The sequence below is a fragment of the Corvus kubaryi genome, unplaced genomic scaffold (assembly GCF_017639235.1).
Source record: "Corvus kubaryi isolate FWS band 111438036 unplaced genomic scaffold, C.kubaryi_AGA036_p1.0 split2-37374, whole genome shotgun sequence".
NCBI lineage: Eukaryota > Metazoa > Chordata > Aves > Passeriformes > Corvidae > Corvus > Corvus kubaryi.
Genome location: NW_024582082.1, coordinates 2,804,943 through 2,819,003, shown reverse-complemented (window position 1 = coordinate 2,819,003; position 14,061 = coordinate 2,804,943). Strand labels below are relative to the sequence as shown.

At 54.7% G+C, this 14,061-nt stretch overlaps 1 protein-coding gene across 1 annotated transcript; it reads left to right on the top strand.

The window, feature by feature from the left end:
• The first annotated feature begins 1,416 nt into the window (after positions 1-1,416).
• On the top strand, positions 1,417-13,710 carry LOC121658195 (homeobox protein CDX-1). Its single transcript, XM_042014783.1, has 3 exons — positions 1,417-1,950; positions 13,086-13,231; positions 13,426-13,710. Exons 1-3 carry the CDS (start codon positions 1,524-1,526, stop codon positions 13,630-13,632), a joined length of 780 nt encoding a protein of 259 aa, XP_041870717.1. The 5' UTR covers positions 1,417-1,523; the 3' UTR covers positions 13,633-13,710.
• The last annotated feature ends 351 nt before the right edge of the window (positions 13,711-14,061 follow it).

The following is a 14,061-nucleotide window of genomic DNA, read 5'->3' as shown; positions in this document are numbered from 1 at the left end:
GGATGTAGCACAGGGGAATATGAGCACCCAGTTTCAGGTAGAACTGGGGCCAGAGCAATGGGATGAGGAGCTTGCGACTGACACAGAACACTGAGGGTCCAGAGCTCCGTGATGGAGGTTTTATCCCCTCCTCTCAATTTCATCCTTAATCTATTTGGGTTTTTTCCTGTTTCCTATTGTCAAATTCCAGGCTGTTTTGGTTCCAGGACGGTGAGGATCTGTCCTTGCCCTGCTCATTTTTCTAGAAGGGGAAGGGGCTGGTGCAGCGAAAAGGACAGAGGCGGCCTCGAGGAGGTGACAAAACACCCTCCTGAAGCCTCTGTGGACTCTGCTTCTGACTGGGGAGAAAAAGCCAGCCTGCAAATGACAACTGTGGCTGGGTGGTGGCCAGTGCAGCTGGAGTGTGACACCAGCGGGGAGGGGGACGTCGGTGGGGCCGAGGCTCCCGGCTGCCAGTGGTGGGGATTTCTGGGCAGTGTGGAATAGCGCAGGTCCTCGGTCCCTCGTCCCCCTCTGGAGTGCAGGTGTGTCTGACCTGACAGGTGTGATCTCTGCTGGGGTGTTTGTGGCTGGCACCTCCCACCTTGCAGGCAGACAGGGCTTCACGAGGGTCTCCTTTCTGCTTGGTTTTCCTTACCACCAAACATATGGGGATGGTTTTGCTTTCTTAAGAGACAAAGCAGGTGAGAAACTCCTCTTGCTGCAGCGTCGTGAGCCCCTTGGAGATGTGTCAGCCCGGGTACTCGCAGCAGTGCCCATGGTGGGGGGCATTCTCCCTGCACACAGGTTCTGCCCATCTCTCCTGCTCTCGAGGCTGGGCTGAGCTTTGCTGTCAGGGTTGGAGGGGTGGGTTTGCCCTGGCATGAAGGAAACGCAGACCCAAAGCCTCCACCAGCCTCTCTCTTCCAAAGAGGCAGATGCTGCTGCTGGGCACAGGAGAACCCCATTCAGACCAAGAGTTTGGTGTCCCCCAACGTGGGGACAGGGCAGGTGACAGACACACACAGGCCAACTTGTCCCCTGCGTGCAGCTGGGTTTTAATACAGAGGTTCATCCCAAGGCACGCTGCTCCTGGGGTGTGGATGGTGGTGAGGTCCCTTGGGGTATCCTCATGGGACACCCATGACACCCTCATGTCCCCAAAGACAGCTGCTACAGAGGGACCACGTCCGGTGGCATGGGCACAGTTGTGGGGTAGTGACAGAGGGTCTGGGGGGTCCTGGGTGCTCCCTGGGGTCACCCACTACCTCATCCTCCTTGCAGCCAGAGTGGGAAGTTTGAGCTCGTCCCCCTCACCCGCTGGGGTTTCTGCACTTTGAAATGCAAACCTGCCTTTCAATGCAAATGCTGCGAGAGGTTGGGCCCAATAAAAGCCTGTGGGCAGGGAGGTGCCTGGCCCGAGGACAGGCTCCCCAAGGCGCCCAGGTGAGTGGTGGCGAAGGAGGGGCGGCCGCCTCCCCGCCAAACCCAAGCGGCCGCAGTCGCGGCTCGGCGGCGCAGCATGAGCGGGACGGCCCGGGAAGATGTATGTAGGATATCTTGTGGATAAGGACACCAACATGTATCCCAGCCCGGTCCGGCACCCCAGCCTCAACCTCAACCCCCAGAACTACGTGCCGGGGCCACCGCAGTACTCGGACTTCGCCAGCTACCACCATGTGCCGGGGATTAACAACGACCTGCACCACGGGCAGCCGGCAGCTGCCTGGGGCTCTCCCTACACCCCTGCCAAGGAGGACTGGCATTCCTATGGGGCCGCTGCGACGCCTTCCACCGCCAGCCCGGGGCAGTTTGGATTCAGCGCCCCAGATTTTAACCCCATTCAGCCTCCGGGCTCTGGACTCCTGCCTCCACCCATCAGCAGCTCGGTCCCCCAGCTCTCCCCTAATGCCCAGAGACGCACCCCATACGAGTGGATGAGGCGCAGCATTCCCAGCACCAGCAACAACGGTAAGGAAACCCCCAGTCCTGCACCCCTGCGCCATCCCCAGAGCAGAGGATCCCTGAGCTTGGATTTCTGCAGAGGCGGATCCTGCTCTGTGGCTCTCCCTGCACAGGGACTGCCAGGAGGACAGCAAGTTTGGCCTGCCCTTGGCATGACACCCAGTCCCCAAAGAGCAGGGGACCCCGCCAGCGAGGTGGCAGCAGCTGAGGACGGGCAGGGAGGGTGCTGTCCTTCCACACTCACAGCTGGGCTTACCTGGCGGGGCAGTCCTTTTCCCCAGCCGGTGCCGGGTAGGATGGGCAGAACCAGAGACCCCCAGGACCCTGAGGGGGTGTTGGATGGGGGGTGTCAAAAGTGCCGGGGTGAGTGTGTGGGGCTGTGGCTGTACATGAGAGCGTGAGCTGGCTGTGGGAGAGCCCGTGCAGGGTGCCTAAAGCTGTGTGCGTGTGCAGGGAAGGAGCTGTGTGCGTGCAGCCATGCTGTGTGCGTGTGCATGTGCACAAGGTGCATTCAGGGAGCGTGCGGGGCACCGCGGGCAGTGTGTGTGTGCAGGCAGTGTCACCCGCTGTGCCTGGGGGAGGTGACGTGCTCCGAGTGTGTGTGCAGGGCGCTGTGTGAGGACGGTGTCGCGCACGGTGTGTGTGCGAGGGGCACCGTGCGTGTGCAAAGAGTGTCTTGGGGACAGTGCCACGTGGAGGGTGGCTGTGGGTGCTGCAGGTGCACGGCTGGTGGGTGCTCGGCTCTGCAGGAAAGGGTGCCCTGGTTCCTGGGATTATCTCCGGCCTGGGCACCGAGTGGTCGTGCTGTCCCCAGGGTTCTGTCCCCGCTGAACTCCTGACCTGGGGGAAGCGTCTGGGTGACCCCAGCCCCCTACCCTCCCTGCTGCCCACTTCAAAGGCGGTGGGCAGATCCCCCTTGGGGCCAGCCCAAATTGACAAGGACTTCTCTTTGTCATGGAGATGGTGGCCGGCTCCTCTGGCAGCGAGGTGAGGTGCGGGCCCTTTGTCCTGACCTACCCCCACCCTTTCATCTTCCCAGCCTGGACCCTTCCCAGCGGGACCCACGGGGCTTGCCTGAACCTGCTATCCCTCTCCCTCTCCTGTGCCATGAGCTCCTCAGAGCACTGCTGGGGCCAAACTCACTACAGGAGTCGCTGTGAGCATCTCTAGGGAGCGAGTTTGCTTTGAGTTACTGCTGCCCCATATCCTTGGAATCAGGGCCAGGGCTCCCTGTTTGTAGTGTCTCAGGTTTTTGGCTTGTTTTCAGCTCTGCCCTGCATTCCCAGTGGGCAGGGCCCACGTAAGGGTCTTCTTCAGATGTGCCTGGGGTCTTCCAGCATGGAAAATACCTACTCATATTCCCAGAATCTGTGTGGCAGGGACCAGTGTCTGCAGTGGAGCAGGCAGAATATCCCAATAAATGGAAAAAAAACCAGCCCCAGTCTGGAAAGAGGAGGGAGAGGCAGGCTGGTATTTCCTGTCTCGTTTTAAGCGCTGAATGTAACTATTTAGGAAAAATGCTTCCCCCCAGATGCAGTGATGGAGACCCACAGGCGTGCCAGGGCTGAGGGCTTCCCTCTGCCCGGGGTGGAAAGGGAAATGTGAGGAAAAGGCCCCCGCAGCCCTGCCCTGCAGCTGGAACCCTGCCACTTCTGCAGGGTTTGTAGGTCTGAACATCTTGATTTCTTCTGAGGAGAGAGGTGGGAGGGAAAATGAGTGGGGAAGGAAAGCCATCAGCACACCTCTCCTCTGGATCAAGGCCATGGGTTTACACCCAGCAGTGGGGCCGAGATAAAACAGGGGCTTGAAAGTGCCTCTGATTGAGTTAGACGACAATTGAGTTGATTGAATTCTGGAAAAATATCATTAGTTGCTTAGTTTGTATCTCCTAGATCAAAGACATACAAAGGAACAAATAAATCAGCCTTGTTCCTCTCACACGGGGAGGAGCTGCCCCAGCCCCACCACAGCGATGTGGGGGTGAAAGGCCCTTCCTTGGGGTGTTTTCCTTGGGATGGATGACCAGTAAGCTCCTTTTCTAAGTCACCCACAGATTAAGGACCTGTCCTTGCACCTCTGCTGGGTCCAAGCCCAATGCTTCTGGTGCCAAGCAACTGCAGGATTTTGCTGTGGTGGGACCATGAGCTGGGAGATGGTGGGATGCTGTTGGGGTTTTCCAGTGCTGCCCTTTAAATAAAAGTCTTCATTAAGCTTGAAAGAGAGTAGGGCAGAGATGGGTTTGACATAGATAAGGGTGAAGCTCTTAGATGAATCATTTTATTGAAATCAATAAACTGGGCTTTAATCCGTCTGGATTGATAAACTCCCCATCTCACCACTGTGGGAATAGGAAATGAATACACGGAGATTTTTCCTATAAATATCAACAGTTTCATTGTGAATGCTGTAAATCATAATACTTCAGAGGGTTGTAAATTAATGTTCCCTTTCTGTCTTGTCTAGTATAAACAGCTCCTGGCCATAGTTTGAAAGCTTTTGGGGAAGAGCTGCATGGTAGTAAAATAAAATGTTGTGCAGGGAATATGAGTGTGTCAGGCACTTCTGCAAATGTGATCCAGAGCTTGAGAAAAATCAATGAGAAATCTCCCAGTGACTCACTGAAGAGTCAGGCTTTACAGGGGGATGATTTTATGTACCTGTTGCTACATTCATGCGTGCTTCACAAGGCTGAGCTGAGATAACCCAGCAGCAGAAGGGATTGCAACTCCAGTCACCAGGAATTGGGAGTTAAAGGGAACCGAGCTGGAAGATGTCCCCAGGCCTCATTTCTCTCTCCAATGTCACCTCCTTTTCTGCCCATAAAATCTTCACTAGCAGCATGTCAGAGCCTCATGCTTCCTCCTTATTCACAATTATTTGCAAACTTCCCTGTGAATTGCACCCAGGGTTTATAAAAAGCTCAGGAAGGTGGCTGGAAGAGGGGCTGGCTGAACTTTGAAATTCACTCTCTGCTCGTTAGTCATGCAAATCCTCAGATACTGCCTTGGGTCTGGCTTTTAGGTCACTAATTGAGCAGGGGCCACAGTGCTAAATAGTGCAAGTGAAAGTGCAATTGGAGCATCCCTTGTGGAGGCAAATGTGCTCAGGGCTTCGTGTGGTACCACTGCCCGTGGTGCCCAGGCAGGTTTTGGGGTGATGGAGAGCAAGCAGTGATGCTCGGAGCATGTGGTGATTTGCTGGGTGTGCAGTTTTCCAGCTCAGTTTTACTATTTCTAGGTCAGTTTTCCAGCTCTGTTTATTTTCCTAGTGGGGCCCTTGAACACTGGGGGAAAGAGTAAAACACCCAATAATGAGACAGAAACATTTCCCCTGGACTGCTGGGGTTCACTCTGTGCTTGGTATGTTTTGGGATGATGGTGCTGGCTGGAGGACAGTGCATTTCCCTGGTCAGTCCCTGCATGGGGAGCCTCTCTTTAGGACATGCTCATTCCCTGTGAGACCCTTTGCTCCACCGGGACACTCGCGAGGTGTGTGTCAGGCCCCATCAGTCTTTTCCCCTTGAATTATTAACCCACAACCTGCTCCTGGCCCCAGCTGGGGTTTGTTGACTGCTTAGCCTGCTGGCCAAGGTACAGGCCTCTCAAACTTTCCTAGAATTGACTTTCCTTGAACAAAAAAGGCTTCTCTGGAGCACTGGCAGTACCTACGTGATGGGCTTGGCTGGCTAATACCCTGGGATTAGCAGAGGGACACTTTAAACCTCTGGCCAATGACAGATGTTTCCTATAGGGGACCCTTCAAGGACGCCCACTCTGGTGCTGTTAGCTTTGTGATTGCTTGGATAAGAGGCTGGATCCTTCCCCCACACTGCCCCATGGCAAGGATGGGCCAAACCCTGTGGGGCTGCAAAGCGGGAGAGGAGTCCTGATGTCCAGATGGGACCCCCACTGCCTCACTGTTCTCCTCCCCCCACTGCAGATGAGCTTCATCCAGGTGGCAGGTTGGGATGAGCTGGATCAGGGCTGGAGTGAGGTGATGTTCTGAATGGGGTTGTGTCCACCCCACACGTGCCAGCAGCCCATGTGTCACCCTGGCGCTCCCCGTCCTCCCGCGCTGCTGTGGCCTTTGACCCAGCACAGGAGCCAGGCTGGCGGCACTCAGCTCAGTGCTCATAAAACATGGGAACAACTGAAGGAATCTGCCAGTTGCCAAAATAAAGGATTGAGTCACTGCAGGGCTGGGAAAGACTTGCTCCAACAGCCAGCTTCAGGCTGCTGCCCCCGGGGCTGACTGGCCTCTGGTTGTGTTGTCCATGTCCAAGAACATGGGGCTGTCATGGGGAATCACCAGCTCACTACAAACACCAGGCATCTGCTCTTCATGCCCTTGGGGTTTGCACCTCCTGGGAAGGGTGGCCTCACCAGTGGGCGTGGGCGTGGGTGTGGGTGCAGTTCTGTCCCTGTCACACTGTGCCAGCTGTGCAAAACCCAGCCAGGGTGAGCCTGTGCTCCTGTGCACCGGTCTGCACTCTCCAAATCCAGCTCTTTGACCAGGTTTCTGCCCCTGCCTGGCAGCAGGGCTGCCCTGCTTGACTGTGTCGGCTCTGCCAGTCCCACAAGCCCCAGGCATACCTTCTCCAGCCACACACTTGCACTTAGAGCAAAGCTTTTTTGGGAACACAGAGCTTGATCCTCAGTGAGCAGGGGACCAGAAAGCCATTGGGTCAAGCAGCGCAGTTTGGCAAGTGAAATGTTTCCAGTGCTCTCCATACCAAGCTGGACCAGGTTTTATTGCTACTGGGTGCACATGGGAGATTTGCAGTTTGCTTTGAAGCCTTTGGCACCAGGAAGAAATCCCCAGGTTGTGTGAGATGAACTGCCATGGAGAGAGCTACCCTCGGTGTAGGAGCATTGCTGGGCTCCCTGGAGGGGCCTGCAGTGCCCTGCAGCACAGATGAGTCCTACCTCAACCCTGATGTCTGAAATGCCCATTTTTACAACCCAGAGTAGAGATGGGGGAGTTTTGGCAGGGTCCATTCAGTGAGGATTCATCCAGCATTCCCTCCCTCCCTCCACAGCACTGAGACATTAAATAAGTACAGAGAGGATGTGTGGTTCCTCTCACCCAGTTTTTGACACCCAGCTGTTGTCTAAATCCAGTGTATTCTGGCAGAGGAATGATGTCAGGCAGGGATCTCGGGAAGGATTGCCCTACAGAGGGGGTCGTTTCTCACTGGCAGTGATGAAATGAGCCACATGGCTCCGGTCCTTCGCCCCGCGTCAGTCGTCCCATCCATCACTCCTCTGCTTCCTGCGGCAGAGGAAAAATAGCTGAGGATATTGAAGTATGCAAGGGAAGGGGAAAGCTTGTGAAAACCATGAGCTGCTGGTTCCCAGCACTCGGGGAGTGTGAGGGGCTCGGGTTTATCCCCCCCTCCCAGGCCACAGAGGAGCGTGGGTGTTTGGAGTGGCTGCTGGACCTGGAGGGGAAAGGAGGGGAAAAAATGAGTGTGGGGAAGGGAGCATCAGAGGGTCGCCCTTGCCACCACCAGTTCAGACTTTGGGGTTCCTATTTCCAGTCGGTTTAGGGATGGTGAAATGATCCAGGCTGTCTGTCCCGAGCCTCAGCATCACCTCTGTGCAGTGCGGCTCCCATCATCGCTGCTCGGCAGAGGGAGCATTGACCCCTCTGCACACAGACAGCTGGAGCACATCTGGCTGCCAGATGCGGGTGGCTCCAGCCAGCCTGGAGGCTCGTGAGCTTTAGGAGCCGACCCCAGCCCTTTCCTGGGCCTGGGGTGTCTGTCATGGGGTATTGCTCTGCTGGCTGTCCTCAATTTTGTGGGGGTGTGAAGGGCATTTCCCCCCATGAGCTGGAGAAGGACTGGGGATTAAACTGTCCAGGGAATCCCATGGCTCTCACCCTGGGACTCCACTCTGGTTTGCAACTGCCTGTGTGCCTGTTTCTCCAGCCGTAACATTGCCTAAAGCTCTGCCAGGTGTGAGGGAAGTTTTCCTTGATCCTTTCCCAGGGGAGAAATGCCAAATCTTGATAGAACACTGATTCCTCTGGGATGGGAGGATTTTACCCTCTTTGCAAGCAGATGCTGCTCATTCAGAATGGAGCAGCTTTATCGTGGAGAGGAAGCACCCACACGGAGGGGACAGCCTTGCACCGTCTTGCTGCACTTTACCTCCAGTGTGGACCAGTTCTTTCCCAGGTGCTCCCTGGTGACAGGACTTTCACACCCGATGTTTTTCAGCATTGTAATATTTTAATGCCATCAGAGAGTGTGGGACCAGCTCCCCAGTACAGAGAGATGGGCAGACAAGGCTGTACAGACAGAGCCAGTGTGGGGCCAGAGCACCACCAGGCAGGTGGGACCAGGCAGGATGGCTCTGGGAGCACAAGGAGCCAGCACAGAGTGAGGCATGAGAGCTGCTGAGGCAGCCTGGCAGCAGTGCCTCCATCACCCCTGCCAGCACCTCCTCTACAAGGCAACATCCAACGTGTCCCCAGGCCTTGGGAACATCTGCTGTGGGGTGCAACAGCTGTCACCACCGTGGGCTCTCATCTCAGTGGCTCCAGCCAGCAGGTCAGGGCTGCCGTACCCCAGCTTCCCAGATCAGAGCCCTGATGGCTGCACAGCAGCTTCCCACAGAGTTTGGGGCTGTGGTAATTTTGAGCTGCTTTGACCTGTGAAAGAGAGACTTTTAGAAAAGCGCTGCAGTTTATGCTCCTGGCTGCTGGCAGCTGTGCTGCTCCTGCTGTGGCTGGGAGAAAGGTGTCCCGTGGATGGGGATCCTCCATTGGGAGCTCGGTGGATCCCCTCGTAACATGCCAGCTTTTGCTCCTTTGCTATTTTCCACCTCCACCCAGGGTGCCACTGCCACCCCACAGTCTCTTTCCTCCCTGGTTTGAACCAGCCCCTTCCCAGCTGTTCTTAGAGCTGCTCAGCACCAGCCTCACAATGCCCATATTCTCAATCTCTTAGGGTTTTCGGGGCACATTTTTTTACTTAAAGCCATCCTTTGGGCAGGCCAGGACTGGAGATGGTGAAATACCCCCTTTCTGGCAGCCTCCACTGTGGCTGTGAGGGAGAGAGCCTAGGATGGTGGGCACAGGATCTAGTTTGATTTTCCCTTACTCTGCCAGGCTCCTGATCCAGCCCAGGGCAGGAGCTCTGGCATCCCTGTCTCGGGGCAGGGTTGCTGAGGAGAGTGAATCCAGGCTGGGGTCAGGACTCCATCCCCCCTGTGTGTGTGCGTGCACACTCGGGAGCGCGTCCCTTGGGGTTTGCACAGCACATTAAAGCTATTCCCTTATCTAATCGTGGCTCAGGTGAGTGCTATTAGGGTTATACATTAACAGTAGTAACGATACCCTCTCCCCACGCAGTCATTGGCCCTGCCTTGATCCCAAAGCCGAAACCATTCCCACTGGCCCCACGGATGGCTCCATTTGCCTGTCCAAGCAGTTCCTGTGCCTGGTCTTTCAGGGACAAGCAGGAGGGGCTGTAAATGCATAGCAGGGTTGGAAGGAGCTAACGACTGTGCTAAGAGACACCACTGGCACCCCCTCTGCATCCCATCCACACTCCCTCCTGGGGCAGCATCTCCAGCTCCAGGTTATCCCGGCCATGGGACAGCCTGTTCCAGCATTGCCAGGCCTGGCTGGAAATGCCTGGTTCCATCCCTCTGTTTGGCCATAGGCACGAGGGCTCCCCGTAAGTAACCGGATTGGCTCGTCCCAAATTTCCTCTTTCTTTTCACAGAGCCATAAAAAGTCTCCAGGAGAGAGTTAAGTGTAACCCAGCATTCATATTCAAGGTAGTTGAATTATTCATTGTCAATAGTATTTCTTGCAAATCCTTTTCTTTTCCTTGTGAATCACCCACAGTACATCCCTGAATTCAGCAAACATCTGAAACCAGCAATTAGTGGAGGTGAATAACTTTCCATCTCTGGCTTGGTCGTCAGCCCTCTGTTTGGAGTCTTTTCTACCTGATACTGAGCAGCAAGTGATGATATTGATACTGCTATTGAGCCTGGTGCCCAGCTCACCCAGCAATGGCTCTGCCAGCCCTGAGGCAAAGCACAGCCTCCATCCAGGATGAAGGATGAAGAGGGAATAACAAAGAACAGGGTGTGATGGATCTATTTACAGCTGCAGCAGGAAATAATAATTCCTACTGAAATTCATGGCATATGTGGTATTCACAAACCGCCTTATTTCTTTAGTCTTTATTTTTTTTACTGTATCTGTCAACTCCTTCACTTTCCAGGTGTTCCTTTTTTCCAAACAGTACTATTCAAATAACAACATTGCAAGTAAAACCATTTTAAAGTTATTATCTCTTTAGAAAGGTTTTTGCTTTCAGATTAAAAAAAACCAAAACGAAACAGAAAAAAAGATAAATCTATGAGGAAAAAAAACCTGCAGGAGCCCCTGAGCCTGGAGCAGCCAGAGGGAGCCCAGTTTCTCACAGAGCTGTTAAACCTCACATAAATCTCCACCAGAGCATCTGGTTTATTCTATAACTTCTTGGGAATTGCTGTGTTTGCAGATTCAGCACAGGTCCCTCCTGGGCTGGGGTGCAGAAGTTCTTTTCATGCTGGTGAACCCTTCCCCTGCAGGGTGGTGAGAGGCAGCAGTGACCCTGGGGTGGACGGGGGCCCTGTAGGAGAGCGAGGGCAGGGTGCAGATCCTGCGTGGGCTGGGTGCCCCTGGCATCACTGCAGCCCAGCAGAGTCTCCTGGGGGCAGTTTTGTTTGGAGCTGTCATAGCTGACGTGTGACAAGTAGGAGACAAGTGCCTGGCAAAGCTGCCACAGACCCCTTGCACATGGAATCTCTGCGTTTCAGCCCTGTCCCAACAGATATTCCACACACACCTTGCTCAATCAAATTAACCTTTTTTTACCCTTTCTTAACCCACAGGGTCACCCTGTGTGGTCAGAGGCAGGTTTGACCTGGTGGTGGTGAGGAAGGATTAGGTGTTCACTTCCAACAAGCCCTGGGATGAGCTGGGCTCCCCACTCTCTGAAACAGTCACTGAATTCATCCCATCCCTCAATTACAAGTTAGTGGCTGAAGTCCAGCCCTGGTGCTGGAACTCTGGTTCTATTCCTGGTTGTGTTGCAGCCTTGCTGGGCTCCTTCCCTATTCCATGGATCACTTGGGAGCCTCAGTGCTTCTTGGGGACTGTGCTGGGACCCTCAGCCATCACCCTGCTCATGCTGTGCTGAGCCTGTGCCACCACCACCAACAGCAATGGCAGGAGGATGCAGACAGTAGCATAGTGATGGAAATTGGGTGCTAACTTCAATTGAGTGACTGCTGCTTGTGTGCCTGGGAGTGCCAGCATCCAGTCCCTGCAGGGTGAGGTGCCTTCTTTGCCCATCCCAGGTCCTGCTTGCTCCCACTCGTGCTTCCACACTTGGTTTGCTCAGTGATGCCATGAGCTGGATCTTTGTGGCTCCTGCTTATTCAGTAGAAAACCAGCTGCTTTCTTCCATCCCATGTGGTGCTGCAAGCCCCTCTCCCACCTGCAGTGGATGTGGGTTGTCCTGTCTTCAACTCTTTCACATTTAAGTTTCAGCATAAGGAGTGGCTTAGGAAGGTCTCCATCTCCTTGCAATGTGAGAGCAGGAGAGAGACACTGTCAAAAATAAAACTGAGCTGGTCCACAAACAGATTTGCAGCCTGAAGGTTGGGGTTTTGCTCTGTAGATGTTCTCTGACGTCTTATTAGGGTGTCTAGAGCCCAGTTTTCGTCTGGACTACCTAAACTCCTGCTTCCACCAGGACGGTGTCAGAATTTAATTGTATTTCTGAGTTTGTCCAGTGTCCAAGTGATTTGGCCCAAATGGGTGGATGTGCAAAGGACTCATTAGGGAGAATGGATGAACAGGATGGCAGGCACACAAAGATCCCCTTTCCTGGCAGAACCAGGCTGCAAGCGAGGTTATGTAAGTTGCTGAATCACCAGAAATCCCTTTCTGCACATCTGCAGCAGTGGTGTGCAGTATCTTGTCCATGCTGATACACCCAGGGCAGCCCCAGGAAAATCCATGGAGCTGTTCTGAGCTTGCTCCCACTCCTTCCCACAGCAGCACTGCTCTCAGCTTCAGAAATTCAGGAGAATATGGGCAAACACGTCTGCCAGGCAAACAAATGGCCAGGTATCATCCCTCTCGACTCCCTGGAACAGGATTTTGTAATTTTGGGTGGAGAAGCAAATATTCACAGCTGTGTTTATTCCCTGCCTATGGGCTCTTCTGCAGAGAAAAACACCAGGAACTTGTGAGCAAACTGCCGGGCATGGGCGTCCCCCCTCGGAGTGCCACCTACCCCCCACGGCCCAGGCAGAGTTCCACAGCTCACCCTGTGTCCCTGTGGAATAACAAAGGACCTTTGACTGTATTTTGCTGCTAGAAAGCAGCAGGTGCTGTTTGCAGACCCATGGGATGTGCATCTGTGGGTGCTGATGGCCCCAAGCTCTGTCCATATCTGGGGGGACCAAGGAGAGATTCAGGCTGGCTTTGGCCAAACACCCCTGGCCCATTGAGCCAGTCCCCAGGAGTGCTTAGGCATCCTATGGGCTTTCTCCAGTGCATCTTTAAAGACTGCACCAAAAGCACTGCCCTCTGTCTTAGCTCAGTACAGGGAGAAGGAGAATAGCCCTCTTGGAGGCAGAGAAATGTGGTCATTCCAAGGTTTTCTGCCCTTCCCCTGTTCTGATCCATGCACATTCAAATGATGGCACCTTGGTTTTGGGCTTCCTAGCAAAGAGCTGGGCTCTCCTTAGCCCAGCCAGGCAGCCTCTCCTCTGCCCACTGCAGGACCTGCAGCTCTGCTCCTCTCAGGGACCGTGTGTCATGACACAGGGGATGTATGGTCCATTTTCCCGGGGCACATCTGAATCCATCCTACTCTTTCTACCAAGCAATTCCACCAAAGCCCAGGTACTTCCCGACAAGGAGAAACATCCTGATGCTAAACAGGAAGGATGTTAAAGCCAGTAGGAGCCTCCTGACTGTCTTTCCCACTGGTCCCCAGGGCATTGCATGCTTCTCCTCAGGTGGTTGTGTGTCTCCTCTGTGCCCTTGGGGATGCTCCCTCCCTTCCACTGCTCCCCTTCTTCCCCCCTTGGCTCACCCCTATCTGCTCTCTCTGCCAGGCAAGACCAGGACAAAAGACAAGTATCGGGTGGTGTACACGGACCACCAGCGCCTGGAGCTGGAGAAGGAGTTTCACTACAGCCGCTACATCACCATCCGCCGCAAGGCCGAGCTGGCCGCGGCCCTCGGGCTGACCGAACGGCAGGTCAGTGCTGCAGAGTCCTGGGAAAACCACATCCCGGGTGGAGATGGGGATGGGGAAGAGCCCAAGCCCCACCTTGCTCCACAGACATCCTTTCCAAACTTTGGGATGCCCTCCCTGCCCCATGGGGACTGAGGGTTGTCATCCTTGCCTGAGTCCATCCTCATCTTTGTATTGCCGTCTTTTCCTTTCTGCAGGTGAAAATCTGGTTTCAGAATCGGAGGGCGAAGGAGAGGAAGGTGAACAAGAAGAAGCTGCAGCAGCAGAGCCAGCCCACCAGCACCACCACGCCCACCCCACCAGCTGTCAGCACACTGGGACCCATCGGAGGCCTCTGCAGCAGCAATGCCCCCAACCTCGTCTCCTCATCTCCACTGACGATCAAGGAAGAATTCATGCCTTAACCCTCTTCACCAGCTATAGACCCCAAGAGAAAAGCACTATGCAGCAGAGCCCCGCCAGCCCATGTGCTCTGAAGGGTGACAGCCCCTTCCCAAAGACATGACTGTCCCTGGCTGAACCGATGGGGCAGACAGCAAGGCTGGGCCAGGTGGCACTGGGACCTTCCCAAGGGACTGGTGGGCTCTCCCCTGCGTAAAAAACATGGGTTAGGTACTGCTCTCCCATAGGAACCACACACCAGTTTGGTCTCTGGTCTTTGTAGCCCACAGCAAAGTCCTGATGTCAGCAGAAGGAAGGGGGTGATAGTGGAGGAGGGCTTTCCTGTGGTGCTCCAGGTGCTTCCTTTGGTGCTCCTGGCAATCCAGCTGCCTGGTGCTTTGGGCAGTTCGAACAAGACTGAAGTAGAAAAAAGACCTGGCTGGACTCAAGGC